Source organism: Opisthocomus hoazin, chromosome 33, assembly GCF_030867145.1.
Source record: "Opisthocomus hoazin isolate bOpiHoa1 chromosome 33, bOpiHoa1.hap1, whole genome shotgun sequence".
In the NCBI taxonomy this organism is placed as follows: Eukaryota; Metazoa; Chordata; class Aves; order Opisthocomiformes; family Opisthocomidae; genus Opisthocomus; species Opisthocomus hoazin.
The window spans coordinates 3768101-3781848 of record NC_134446.1 but is presented as its reverse complement, the minus strand read 5'-3'; the positions used below and the strand labels follow the sequence as shown (position 1 = coordinate 3781848).

Sequence of the window (13748 nt, the reverse complement as noted above, 5' to 3'; positions counted from 1 at the left end):
TGCGTGCTGGACAGACAAGAGTCTGTGCAGGTCTGAGGTACTCCTCTGCTTAGACTGCACAACCCAGAGACTACTTGCAACACCTCTTTCGTCTTCGCGATGTCAAAAAAAGAGTGTTTGGAGATGGACAAGGACAAGGAGAGAACATCCCTGGCATAAATGGAGGGTAGGAGTGGGTGACAGCTCACAGGGAAGGTGAATGAGAGTAGGGGTAGGAAGTTTTCTCTTTGCAACAGCTGGTCCTGCAGATGAAAGGTGAAGGTCATGGGCCAGAAAAGCAGGCCTGAATCAATACAAATCTCAGGCTACCGAGGACCATGGCCTTCTCAAAGACATGTGTCAGTCCAAGTTTAAGTCAGGTCTATATTAAATTCAGTATCAAAGCTGTGTGTGGTGGAGGAGAGCATTGCATCCAATTCAGAGCACATGAATCATAGAATAGTTTGGGGTGGAAGGGACCTTTAAAGGTCATGCAGTTCAACTCCCCTGCAATGAGCAAGGACATCTTTAACTAGATCAGGTTGCTCAGAGCCCCATCCAACCTGACCTTGAATATTTCCAGGGATGGGGCATCTACATCCTCTCTGGACAACATGTTCCAGTGTTTCACCACCCTTATAGTAAAAAACTTCTTCCTTATATCTAGTCTGAATCTACCCTCTTTTAGTTTAAAACCATTACTTCTTGTCCTATTGGTACAGGTCCTACTAAAAAGTTTGTCCCTGTCTTTTTTATAAGCCCAATTAAAGTGCTGAAAGGCCACAACAAGGTCTCCCCTTTAGCCTTCTCTTCTCCAGGCTGAACCAACCCACCTTTCTCAGTCTTTCTTCATAGAAGAGCATACAGATGAGTTCTGTATCTTAGCATTTGAAGGCTGTTCTCATCTATTTGCTTAGTTTTCAGTTTTACTCATTGAGGACATTTTGAATCTCTCCATCTCTGTCCTCTTTTCTGTGGTTAGATAGCTGTTACTGCCTCCTTTCTGGCCAGCCTCCAGCAGCCCAACAGTTGGCCAACACCCTTCTTGAAAGCTGATGCACACATCCAGCCGCCGATGTGCAGCAGAGACCTCAGCACTCCTCGGAAAAGACGACGGTCACACAGACACCTCGTACCTGCGAGGACTCCCTGTTCCAGAAGTCTCAGGTGAGGTTTGCTTTTTTCGCAATACCCATAGGTTGTTGAGCTTTGATAATGATCCTTTGATTCTTCCCACTTGTGGGGCGTCTGGCCAGTAATTCCTGGCTTTTATTTGTACAGTCGATTACTTGCTTGATAATTAATCCCAACAAACCTGTGTTCGTTCATAACACTTTACATGCTATCTTCTAGGTGGCTACAAATCACAGAATCACAGAATCACAGAATCACAGAATGGTAGGGGTTGGAAGGGACCTCTGTGGGTCATCTAGGCCAACCCTCCTGCTGAAGCAGGGTCACCTACAGTAGGCTGTAGAGGACCTTGTCCAGGCGGGTCTTGAATATCTCCAGAGAAGGAGACTCCACAACCTCCCTGGGCAGCCTGTGCCAGTGCTCCGTCACCCTCAGAGGGAAGAAATTCTTCCTCACGTTCAGACGGAACAGTGTTGGCTTTGTGCTCACTGTTATTCCAGGAAGTGAATTTAGACTGAATCTTCTAAAATTCACTGGAGATTTTTCCTTCCCCTCTCCCTTCCTCCCTCCCTCCCTCTTTCTCTCTTCCTTCCTCTTTTCCTTCCTTCCCTCTTCCTCTCTTTCTTGATCTGTTCCATTTTCATTCATTTATATGTTCATTTCTCTTAAGATCCAAGTGGATCAAAGGGTAATTTTGACTACGTAGGAAGGCTTCGCACAACTGACTGCGTGAGGGTCCTTGCATGGAGTGGCATCCCTTGTACTATATGACATCCTCTGTGGTTTTCTAGAAATGTTGTGGAGTTTCCCAGCATCTTTTACTTGGAGTACCCAAAAATTCAAAAATAAATTCCTCTCTTCTCCCTCCTGACCTGTCGAAAACACAGTCCAGCGAAGCTCTGATAGCTCTCCTCAGGACACTGTGAAGCTAACCCAAATTTCCTGATTTTTCTTCAGCCATACACAGGTCACGTGCATGCACATCAGGGAAGGCAGTGACTCTGGCTGCTTCAGCGTCATCACTGTCAGTCAGTTAACAACATGGAGCAGCAATGACCTGCTGTTTATTTAACCAGGCCCCCCATCTCTTCCAAGAAAGCAGTGCCCTTGCTGTCTTTCAGTAACATCATCACTTTCTCAGGCAGGCTGGGATCAAACTTCAATATCATCTGCATTCTTAGGGTGAAAACTCAACCATTTGTCCTTTTGTCATCAGACTTGCTGCACTGAAGGCAGTTCTGCAGACCACTCCATGCAGCCAAGGCATGAACCATCTCACATTCACACCCCTGACAGTTAGCACCACACAGAGGTGATTGGCAACAGCCAGCATGGTTACACTAAGGGCAAATTGTGCCTGACAAATTTGGTGGCCTTCTATGATGGGGTTACAGCATTGGTGGATGAGGGAAGAGCAACTGACATCATCTACCTGGAATTGTGCAAAGCATTTGACGCTGTCCTGCACGACATCCTTGTCTTTAAATTGCTGAGGGATGGATTTGACGGATGGGCCACTTGGTGGATAAGGAATTGGCTAGATGGTCGCACTCAAAGAGTTGCGGTCACCAGCTCAATGTCCATGTCAAAACCAGTGATGAGTGGCGTTCCTCAGGTACCAGTATTGGGACCAGTGCTATTTAACATCCTTGTCAGTGACATGGACAGTGGGATTGAATGCATCTCAGCAAGTTTGCTGATGACACCAAGCTGAGTGGTGCGGTCGACATGCTGGAGGGAAGGGATGCCATTCAGAGGGACCTGGACAAGCTTCAGAGGTGGGCCTGTGAGAACCTCATGAAGTTCAACAAGGCCAAGTGCAAGGTCCTGCACATGGGTTGGGGCAATCTCAAGCACAAATGCAGGCTGGGCGGAGGATGGATTGAGAGCAGCCCTGAGGAGAAGGACTTGGGGGGTGCTGGTTGACCAGAAGCTCAACGTGACCCTGCAATGTGCTCTCACAGCCCAGAAAGCCAACCATATCCTGGGCTGCATCCCCAGTAGCCTGGCCAGTAGGGAGAGGGAGGGGATTCTATCTCTCTGCTCCACTCTGGTGAGACCCCACCTGGGAGTCCTGCGTCCAGCTCTGGAGCCCCCAGCACAGAAAAGAAATCGACTTGTTGGAGCGGGTCCAGAGGAGGCCACAGCAATGATCAGAGGGCTGGAACACCTTTCCCATGAGGAAAGGCTGAGAGAGTTGGGGTTGTTCATCCTGGAGAAGAGGAGGCTCTGGGGAGACCTTATAGCAGCCTTCCAGTACCTGAAGGGGCCTACAAGAAAGCTGGAGACGGACTTTTTACGAGGGCATGTAGGGACAGAACAAGGGGTGATGGCTTTAAACTGAAAAAGGGTAGATTTAGACTGAAAGAGGGTAGATTTAGATTAGATATACGGAAGAAATTCTTTACTGTGAGGGTGGTGAGGCCCTGGGACAGGCTTCCCAGAGAAGCAGTGGATGCCCCCTCCCCGGAAATGTTTAAGGCCAGGTTGGATGGGGCTTTGAGCAACGTGGTCTATTGGAAGGTTTCCCTGCCAGTGGCGGGAGGGTTGGAACCAGATGATCTTTAAGGTCCCTTCCAACCCAAACCATTCTATGATTCTATGAAAGCCTAGTGGCAAGATAAAGTTTATAATTGCAGCTGGCTGATTCGAGGTGAGAAGGTGTAAGCATGTAAAAATGGGAAGGATGCTCTCCACAGATCTGAAGAGACGCATCTGAAGAGAACTGAAGCATGCTCTGTCTGCATTCTGCCCCAGGAGGCCATCAAAACATGTACCCTGAGCACAGCAAATATTTTCTATGGTGTAACAAGGGCTCTACATTTAAAAGCGAGATAGGAGGAGAAAGGCTGATCACGAACTGAACTCTTTTTTGCTAGAACAGCTGTACTTGCTGTATTTTCTTTGGACTCTTCTGCTGAAAAGGAGTTTGAGTAACTCTGGACCTACAAGGCACATTGTTTCCCACAGCCAGCAAAGTCCTTTAGTGGTCTCATCTTTGATGGAAAGCCTTTGCACACACGATAGCACATCCCACCTGGCCTCTATCCGATACCCTGATGTCTCTACAGGCAAGATGGGTGGGATACGTTCATTGAGTGAAGCTGGAGTCACCACGTAGTATCTAAGACATCTTCACCAGGTTATAAATATGGCACAAGAACAGAGAAAGACTAGAAATTTTCTGTAGTGGATGACTGCCTACCTTTAGACAAATGAGCCCTTTCTTGGGTGTCTGCAGTGTCGGCACCTGTATCTGATTAGTAGACATTAAGTGTTTCTTTCATAATTACTGTTGATTTAATCAATACACATAGTTGAAAGCAGTATTTTGGCCTCTGCAAGACACTGAATATGGCCCAGCCCTTTTCAAAAAGTCCTGTGCAAGGGTCCCTGGGGACCTGAGAGCTCTCCATGTCCATTCCCACATCCCACTCTCCTCTAACCTTGGCTTTTTCCCCTCCCCATACTTCGGAGTTTGGAGGAGGTTGTCACACCAAGTCTCCATGGTATTTGCTCTTCCAAAGCCTTGCTGAAGCAATGACCCAAACCTCAAATTTTAACAGGATCAGGGAGGGGGGAGAGAAATGTCATGCTAGGTGTAGAATGAGTCAAATACAGCTTGAAGGTAAACATCTGGAGCATAACACATACGTGGGGTCATTTGAGTGTACTTTATATAAGAGGAAACAATTCTGACTGTGGTTTTGGGGGGCACTTTTCAACACACCCTTTCTCATTATTTCTCAGCTCCCGACCTGGTGCTCATTGGGCAGAACGTGTTGGCCATGAGTGAGTGTGCAATAAAGGTAGCCTGGTCTTCATTGCCAACAGGGCTAGAAGGGTTTCTTTAAGTCAGGTCATCTTCTGTCCGGGAAGACCTCAACGTGGACATGCCAGCCATGGCACTGCTCACTGTCCCTGGAGCAATTTTCCTTCTCTGGACAGTGTCTTGCCAAGCCTGGAGCCATCCCCTGATGTCTCTGGCTGCCTCTATCAGGAAGTAAGGCTGTCATTAATTACAAGCAGAGCTTTGTCAGCTGAAGGATTCTATGATTTAATGAAGGAGCTGGTCTTCTCTGTGAGCTCCGTGCAACACAAACCACAGAGTGATCTTTTGGCCAAAGTCCAAGAAGATCCTTCGTCCCAAAGCCTCTCTGTGGGAACAAGCACCCAAAGCTTGTAGAAGTCTGATTATCTGGGATGTTTTTGGCTGTGGTCCCCAGGGAGATCCCATCCTGCACTACACCTCTTGCAGCACAAGGACTAAGCTGTGCTTCTGAATCCCACCACAGCTGTTTTGCACAATCAGCCTTGCTTCATTGAAACCCATCAGCTGGTTTAAGCTCAGTCAGGCTGAATCAAAAGAGGTGCAATGGCAACGCTGCCTTGTCTGCACACCCTTTCCTGAACCCTTGTACAGCACCCCTGGCCCTAGAGCGGATCATACATGTCCATCTTGGACTCGTCCTACACATTTGAAGAGTTCGCATTCTTGGCTTGGAAGGTGGAGGGGATATTTTGCCAGCCTGCTGCTCAACCGATCCCGTGCAAAGGGACGGACTGGGCTTCCAGGTCCCCAGGGTCTGGCAGCCAGACGGCCCTGCTTTTGCTCACATTTTAGTATTATCTATCTCACCATTTGTGCTGGCACCAGCAGCACACTCGAAACACCACTGCCTTCAAGTGGTCCTCCCTGTTTTCCCTGCTGCTCTCCTCTTTGATGGGTAGCCCCAAGAGAACATGGTTGAAGCTCCCAGTCAAGATGCCTTGGCCAGCGGATGTGACAGGCAGGACGTGTTTCATCTGCGTGCTCTCAGGCTTGTGCTACTCTCCTCTGCCTGCAGAAGAGGCATGTGTTGGAGGGCAGGGAGCTGGGTCCTACCCTGGGAGACCCTAGAGCCTGCCTCAGGGGAGAAAGGGACGAGGGATGGGACAGAGAGGAGAGGCACAACCCAGGAGAAAAAGCTATCCCAAGGAGAAAGGGTGACAATCAATGGCTTGCATGCTGAGGTTCAGTATCATTTTCAGCCCTGGGTACAACCTCCTCTGTCCAAGAGCAGCCAGTTACCCCAGTTGTCGGTGGCTGGTTTGAACGCAGTGCTCAGCTGGCTTCAGACAGGGACAAATCCTAATGCCTGTCCCAAGGAAAGGTCACGTTCAGGCCCTTCATCCTGTCCTGGTAGATCCTGTCGAAGTTCTCGCTCTGTGCCACTGTGAAGTGGTTCTCCCAGTCCCCGCAGATGCCTGAGGAAGGGAAGAAGTGTTTTGGGCTCAGAGCCCACCCCAGCACGCAGTCCCCCTCTCTGCTCTGTAGGCACGAGTGGCTCAGCTCTTGGGTCCAGCTACCACCCAGAGAGGGTTGTCCAAAATGAGAGACCATCCCCACCCCTAGAAACATTCAAGGTCAGGTTGGACAGGGCTCTGAGCAACCTGATTTAGTTGAAGATGTCCTGGCTCATTGCAGGGGGGTTGGACTAAGTGACCTTTAAAGGTCCCTTCCAAGCCAAACTATTTTATGATTCTTTCAACCCTGTTCTTCAGACCCAATTGCACTGTGATATGGTTCTCCAAGACACCCTCACTCTGGCTGTCCTCATGGGGGAGGACACCTCACAGGGGGTTCTCCTTGAGGTGGTGTGATGGGGCTCCTCTCTGCTCACCCTTCCTCAGGAACTGGCCCTTCGTCTGGTCCATAATGTCTGCAGGGAGCAGGATGGAGCTGCACATCGGGTTCTTCCGCATGGCCGTGAAGGAGGCATTTTGCACCACTGAGGAGATGGCCTTGTCATCCAAATCCTGTCCCAGGAACCGGTAGAGACGTCTCACGCTGCCATGCAAGTCCTGGAGGGACAGACAGAGCCTGTTACCACCAAGTGGCTTGCGACACAGCAGCACGTTTGGAGCTGGAGGGTCTGCCTAGGTGTCTACCTGCTTCAGCTCTTCATAGGTGATGAAGAAGAAATTCTCCATGTCCTTTAACTCCATCCAGCCTCGGACATGTGCGAACCAGGAGCCATGGGGCACTGATGTGAGGCAAAAGGAAGTAGGGCAGGGCAGGGCATGTGCAAGGCTGAGGATGCTTTGCACAGTGTTGGGAGCAGGGCAGCCACGATGCAGGACCGAGCAAAGGTGTCCAGGGAGCAGGTGGGACTGGGAGGTTCAACTGCAACTGCAGCTGAGCAATGGGTTCTTCTCCAGTCACCTCCACGGTGGGAAGAGGCTGAGGCTAGAGGTGTGCAAGGCTCATGGGTAAGATTCCGCCAGGGCTTTATAAGGTTTTTTGGCCAAGACTTCCTGAAGACATTTGAATACTGCATGAGAAGGCAGAGGATCTACTTTCCATCTGCTTCAAAGCACAACAGGGCTTTGTGGACCTGTGTGTCTCTCCAGAAGGGCTTTGCTTTCCTCCTGAGCCATTCACCTTTCTCCTGTGGGAAGTGTGGCTTCTCAGCCATCATCAGTGGACAGTAGAAAAAGACCTTTGAGTCATGGTTGATGGAAGACACCATCCACTCACCCCCGTGCCTTGAGTTAGCCCCAAACCATACTCACGATCTCCATTCAGAAAGTCCCTCAGGAACTGCTCAAAAGACGTGGGATCCTCATAGCTGCTGCACATCTTGCAGAAGTAGTAGTAGGAGACGACAACATCTCGAGGATCCCGCAGGGTGTAAATAACCTGGGGTAGAGTGTGTATAGGAGTGATATGCTCCCGGTAAGGGAAGGGGAGTTGCAGGCACTGGCACCGAGGTAGATCTGAAAAAGGTTTGCCACACAAGGACCAACTCTGGGCTAGACTCCGTCACACAGACCTTGGGTGGGGGTCTCCATGACCACTCAAGTTGCCTAGAGCCATTGGAGACTCTCCAAAATATCCAAGAGGGGAAGGATGTGAGATGGGGCTCGTGATATTTCCATATGGAGGGCATGGAGGACACTTGCCACTCTCCTAGCCCAACACTAAGGTCCTCTCCCAACATCTCTCACTCCAAGGTTCCCCAGGCAATAGCCTTCCCAGCCCCCCTGTTCCCGCTTGAAGCTCTGCCTGGGTGCCTGTCCCACCTTGGCACTGGAATGGGAGAAGGACTTGGGGAAGATGTGCCTGGGGAGGTGGCAGGTCAGCAGGCAAGGTGGAGGGTAGCTGAGGGCTGACTCCAGACCCAGACGTGTTGAGAACCAGGGCATGCGGTCAGAATTGAGGACAGTTCGGTTCCAGCTGGGGCAGCCGTGGTTGCGAATGAGGCTCAGGATCTCGGTCATCCACACGGTGCCTGCCAGGGAAAGCAGAGATGCAGGGCAGGGGACCTTGCCTGGGGGGTCAGGATGGGAGGACTTCACTGTGCCACAGCTCCATGGTCAGCAGCATCCTCAGCACTGAGTCTGTAACCAGTCAAGCGATGGTGCTGCCCTGCCCATGCACAACCACTGCGGTAACCCCCCCAAAAAATTCCTGTTGCCCACCACAAGGGAAGATTCACCCTCTGAACAACATCTGGAGATGTTTCCAAAGCCCTTGCCCCTCTCCTGCCCTTCTCCACCCTTGGCCAGCCCTGCTGTCCACCCCTCATACCAGACTTGGGGTAGGTGACGTTGAAGATGTCATCATCCCGCACCAGGAACTCATTGTGGGCGAAACTCAAGCTGTGCTCAGAGTTGTAGGCAGGGGGGAACTTCATGCCTTCGTACGTCACATACTGGACCGGCATCGTGCCTGCGTGGGGACGCGGATGAGGCACTGCAGCTCTGCGCCGCTACGATGGGGAGGGAGAGAGACCGGCTGACTCCAAGGCAAGAAATGTCTCCCCCCCGTAGCGGGTCCCAAACAGGAACACGGCCATCCCACATTCCCAACACGAGGGGATGTTTGGGATATGGGATGTGTTTTATGGGATAACCCACCCGGATACTCTCCGGTCCTTCCTCATGGGGACCCTACCTCAACAGCAGGTTGTGCAGGTGGGGGCCTGCTGGCTCACAGGCGATTTAAGGAGCTCTTAGGGCTAAATTGCTGCTGCTGGACCAACCTCCCCCCTCCCTGCCCTTGCTGCGCCACGTGTTTACCTGCCCTCACACCTCGGAGGGGTGTCAAGCAGCCATCGTTGCAGGATCTCTGGCCAACTAGGTGGACAGGAGGAAGACAGGAACCCTATCTGGTACCCAAACCCCAGCTTTGCTCTGCTCCAGGAGCTACTGGTCCTCAGTGTTGCCAGGAACTGGAGGGAGAATAAAAAGGGGAGGGAAAAATTTTCTGCCCTTGGGCCACCATTCTGGAGCAATGATTAACAAGCTCCAAAGTCCAGTGGACATCCCTTTCCTGAGGCGGGGTGGGTGGGCTGGGGCATGGGTGGCACACCAGCGTAGGTCCTTTTGGGAGCACGGTGAGGGGGAAAGCTGGTGTCCTGTGTCCTGAACCCCAAGAACCCCACGCCCCAACCCTCCCCCTCTTCCTCCAAATACACCATTTCCCTGTACTGAAGAGCCTTTCCCAGTAAATCCCAGTAAGATTAACAAATGCATTAAAAAATGGATTATTAAAATGGCTCATTAAAAAGAAAAAAAAAAGCCCTTCCAGGAAAGGCAGAGATGCTGCTACAGCAACAAGCAGTGGGCTAGATCTTCTTTTTCATTAAAAACCTTCCTGATTGTACTATAGGGAGAGGAAGAGGAGAAATTCTTCCTCCATTGGGGCCCTATATGGTCTGCTGTGGATCCAAGGACAGGGTTTTTTAACGCCGCTTATAAGAAGCAACCATGGGAGAGTTGGGCTTTTTTTTAAAGACAACCAACCAAAGCTTTGTTTTCCAAGCAAACAGGAGAGAAAATGGGATTAAGAAATGTTTAAACACTTCAAAGCAGAACGCTGACCCTCCTCTCCGGGTAGGAGGTTAACAGTGGAAGTGGGGAATTAAATTAACCCATCGTTTTCCCTGCTTCGGGTTAAGAAAGAAGTGATGCAAAACTAAAAACGATGGGGAAACCTCGAAGTATTACCGAGTATTTTTTTTTTCTTTACAATCTGAGCAGGTATCTACATTTGCCAGAATGGAAAATCTACCTGATGTTTTATAATAATTAGTTAATAACTCACTGTAGGCTTGCCTACCTCCAAAAAGTAAGTATACTAGCCTAAATAATTATTAAAAATTAGATCACAAACATATTTGTAAACTCCTTGGTGTGGATGAGTTGCTAAGAGAAAAAATTGCATAATCTGTATTTTAGAAATACATATATCACTGTATTTAAAAGGAATGGTGGATACACTGGCAGGCTGTGCTGCCATCCAATGAGACCTGGACAGCCTGGAGAGTTGGACAGAGAGGAACCTGATGAGGTTCAACAAGGGCAAGGGCAGAGTCCTGCACCTGGGGAGGAACAACCCCAGGCACCAGTACAGGCTGGGACGGACCTGCTGGAGAGCAGCTCTGTGGAGAGGGACCTGGGTGTCCTGGTGGATGACAAGCTGACCATGAGCCAGCAGTGTGCCCTGGCTGCCAAGAAGGCCAATGAGATCCTGGGGTGCATCAAGAGGAGTGTGGCCAACAGGTCCAGGGAGGTTCTCTTCCCCCTCTACAGTGCCCCAGGGAGGCCCCATCTGCAGTGCTGTGTCCAGTTCTGGGCTCCCCAGTTCAAGAAAGATGAGGAGCTACTGGAGAGAGTCCAGAGGAGGGTTACGAGGATGAGGAGGGGACTGGAGCATCTCTGCTACGAGGAGAGGCTGAGGGAGCTGGGCTTGTTCAGCCTGGAGAAGAGAAGGCTGAGAGGGGACCTTAGAAATGCCTACAAATATCTGCAGGGTGGGGGTCAGGAGGACGGGGCCAGACTCTGTCCAGTGGTGCCCAGCGACAGGACAAGGGGCAACGGGCACAAACTGGAGCAGAGGAAGCTCCAGCTGAACACGAGGAAGAACTTCTTCCCTCTGAGGGTGACGGAGCCCTGGCCCAGGCTGCCCAGGGAGGCTGTGGAGTCTCCTTCTCTGGAGATATTCAAGACCCACCTGGACGCGGTGCTGTGCCCCCTGCTCTGGGTGACCCTGCTTGGGCAGGTGGTTGGGCTGGGTGACCCCCAGAGGTCCCTGCCAACCCCTACCATTGATTCTGTGATTCTGTGTTTGGTTAGTTCAGATCTAGAGAAAAACCAGAATGAATATATTACATTGTTGATTTTTTTAAGTTTTCTTACTAAGAAAAACCATCCCTGCTACTGGGGGGGGGAAAAAAAAGCAAAGAAAGGATTTTAAACCGCAGCCGGGGCATGTAAGTTAAACTTTAAGGAAAAGTCTGTAATTAGAAAGGTCGTCAAGTATTAAAATCATTAAGATGCAGCCATTCCAAATCAAACTCCTCACGTCAGAATTAGCAGCAGTTAATATTGAAGAGCTCAGAACAGACGAATGCACGCGAGCCTTTACAGACCTCGTGTGAGGTATGAACAGAATAAATTCTTCAGCCCTAAGGTTTTAGAAAGAAACCCCAAACTTGCCCAAACCGGAACACACAGCGATTTAGAAAGAATTCAAATTCGTTCATTAATTAAAGCTCTCACTTTAAAGTTAATTAGAGTAGTAAACAGAGGAGTGAAGTCTCATTAAAGAGAACCCATTTGTGCCGAAGCGGGGCAGAAATCAAACACATCCCCCTTCCCAGGAGCCCGCGCGATTCCTGCAGGTCCCACGGGACGTTGTCCCCATTCGGGTGGAAAAATTTGAATAAAAAAATAAACGAAGCGGCAAGAATCCTCGTGGCGGCTGTCGGCCGGGTGGGAAGCCCTGGTTAGGAACGCTGGGTAGGCAACGGGTGGCTCGTCGGAGGTGGAGATGGCAAAAGGTGGCTTGTTTCAGGGTGACTCGAGCTGTGGGTCTTCTCTGGAGGCATCCGGTGGTGCTCATCGATGGTGGGGAGCAGCGAGAGGTCCAGCCATGTCCCCGCATTGAACATGCATGTCCCCACGTGCACAAACGTGTCCCTGGGTACATGGACATGCTCCAGGCACATCCCTGTATTGCACACATGTGTCCCCATGCCCACACACGTGCTCCAGGCACATCCCTGTATTGCACACGCGTGTCCCCATGCCCACACACGTGCTCCAGGCACATCCCTGTATTGCACACGCGTGTCCCCATGCCCACACACGTGATCCAGGCACATCCCTGTATTGCACACGCGTGTCCCCATGCCCACACACGTGCTCCAGGCACATCCCTGTAGTGCACACGCGTGTCCCCATGCCCACACATGTGCTCCAGGCACATCCCTGTATTGCACACGCGTGTCCCCATGCCCACACACGTGATCCAGGCACATCCCTCTATTGCACACGCGTGTCCCCATGCCCACACATGTGCTCCAGGCACATCCCTGTATTGCACACACGTGTCCCCATGTGCACAAACGTGTCCCTGGGTACATGGACATGCTCCAGGCACATCCCTGTAGTGCACACGCGTGTCCCCATGCCCACACACGTGCTCCAGGCACATCCCTGTAGTGCACACGTGTGTCCCCATGCCCACACACGTGCTCCAGGCACATCCCTGTAGTGCACACGCGTGTCCCCATGCCCACACACGTGCTCCAGGCACATCCCTGTATTGCACACGCGTGTCCCCATGCCCACACACATGCTCCAGGCACATCCTTGTATTGCACACGCGTGTCCCCATGCCCACACACGTGTCGCTATGCACACACAGGTGCGCCAGGCACGTGCCCGCATTGCACACGTGTGTCCCCACATGCACACCCATGCCCTGTGCCCACACACGCCCTCCAGGCACATCACTGAATAGCACACACATGTTCCCATGTGCACACGTGTGTCCCCATGCCCACCCATGAGCTCCAGACACGTCCCCGCATTGCACACGTTTCCCCATGTACACACACATGTCCCTATGCACACACACGTGCTCCAAGCACATCCCTGCATTGCACACATCTGCCCACACATGCAAGCACACGCATGTCCCCATGTGCACACACATGTCCCTATGCACACACGTGTCCCTATGCACACACACATGCTCCAGGCATGTCTCTGCAGTGCACACGTGTGCCCCCACACCCACTCATGTGCTCCAGGCAGGTGCCTGCATTGCACACACATGTCCCCACATGAACACACGTGTCCCTATGCCCACACACGTGCTCCAGGCACATCCCTGTATTGCACACGCGTGTCCCCATGCCCACACACCTGCTCCAGGCACATCCCTGTATTGCACACGCGTGTCCCCATGCCCACACACGTGCTCCAGGCACATCCCTGTATTGGACACACATGCCCCCATGTGCACACGTGTGTCCCCATGCCCACCTATGAGCTCCAGGCACATCCCTGCATTGAACGCACACGCATGTCCCCACGTGGACACGTGTGTCCCTATGCGCACAGACGTGCTCCAGGCATGTCCCCACACTGCACACGCATGTCCCCATGCGCACACACTTGTCCCTATGCACACACACATGATCCAGGCGCATCCCTGCATTGGACACACATGTCCCCACGTGCACACGTGTCTCCCTGTGCACACAAATGTGCTCCAGGCATGTCCCCACATTGCACACGCATGTCCCCACGTGCACACGCGTGTCCCCATGCACACAGACGTGCTCCAGGCATGTCCC

The 13748-nt window shown here is 51.5% G+C and overlaps 2 protein-coding genes across 5 annotated transcripts in view; one reads left to right on the top strand and one right to left on the bottom strand.

Moving 5' to 3' along the window:
• The window catches only part of LOC104327274 (uncharacterized), a 124989-nt gene that overhangs the window by 23485 nt on the left and 87756 nt on the right, over positions 1-13748 (top strand). The gene's annotated exons all lie outside the window — the stretch shown is intronic.
• On the bottom strand, positions 4389-9350 carry SULT2B1 (sulfotransferase family 2B member 1). 4 transcript variants are annotated; one of them, XR_012766403.1, is made up of 8 exons: positions 9178-9350; positions 8687-8867; positions 8179-8387; positions 7669-7795; positions 7045-7139; positions 6777-6957; positions 6185-6360; positions 4389-5954 (listed from the first exon to the last, which is right to left on the bottom strand). XR_012766403.1 is itself a non-coding variant. In XM_075445886.1 (7 exons), the coding sequence occupies exons 2-7, from the start codon at positions 8820-8822 to the stop codon at positions 6245-6247; spliced, it is 864 nt and encodes a 287-aa protein (XP_075302001.1). In that variant the 5' UTR covers positions 8823-8867; positions 9178-9350; the 3' UTR covers positions 4389-6244. The 4 variants fall into 4 exon arrangements, 3 of the variants coding, with proteins under 3 accessions (XP_075302001.1, XP_075302003.1, XP_075302002.1); XM_075445886.1 differs by having other exon boundaries at positions 4389-6360; XM_075445888.1 differs by having other exon boundaries at positions 4389-6360; positions 8687-8827.

What these genes read in the sequence shown, in the direction of transcription:
- SULT2B1 (XM_075445886.1), bottom strand. Translation starts at nt 8,822, where the DNA reads ATGCCGGTCCAGTATGTGACGTACGAAGGCATGAAGTTCCCCCCTGCC. An exon ending in GGACTTTCTGAATGGAGATC is followed by an intron (nt 7,140 to 7,668) that starts GTGAGTATGGTT and finishes GCCTCACATCAG; the next exon opens with TGCCCCATGGCTCCTGGTTC. An exon ending in GGGCCAGTTCCTGAGGAAGG is followed by an intron (nt 6,361 to 6,776) that starts GTGAGCAGAGAG and finishes TCCCTTCCTCAG; the next exon opens with GCATCTGCGGGGACTGGGAG.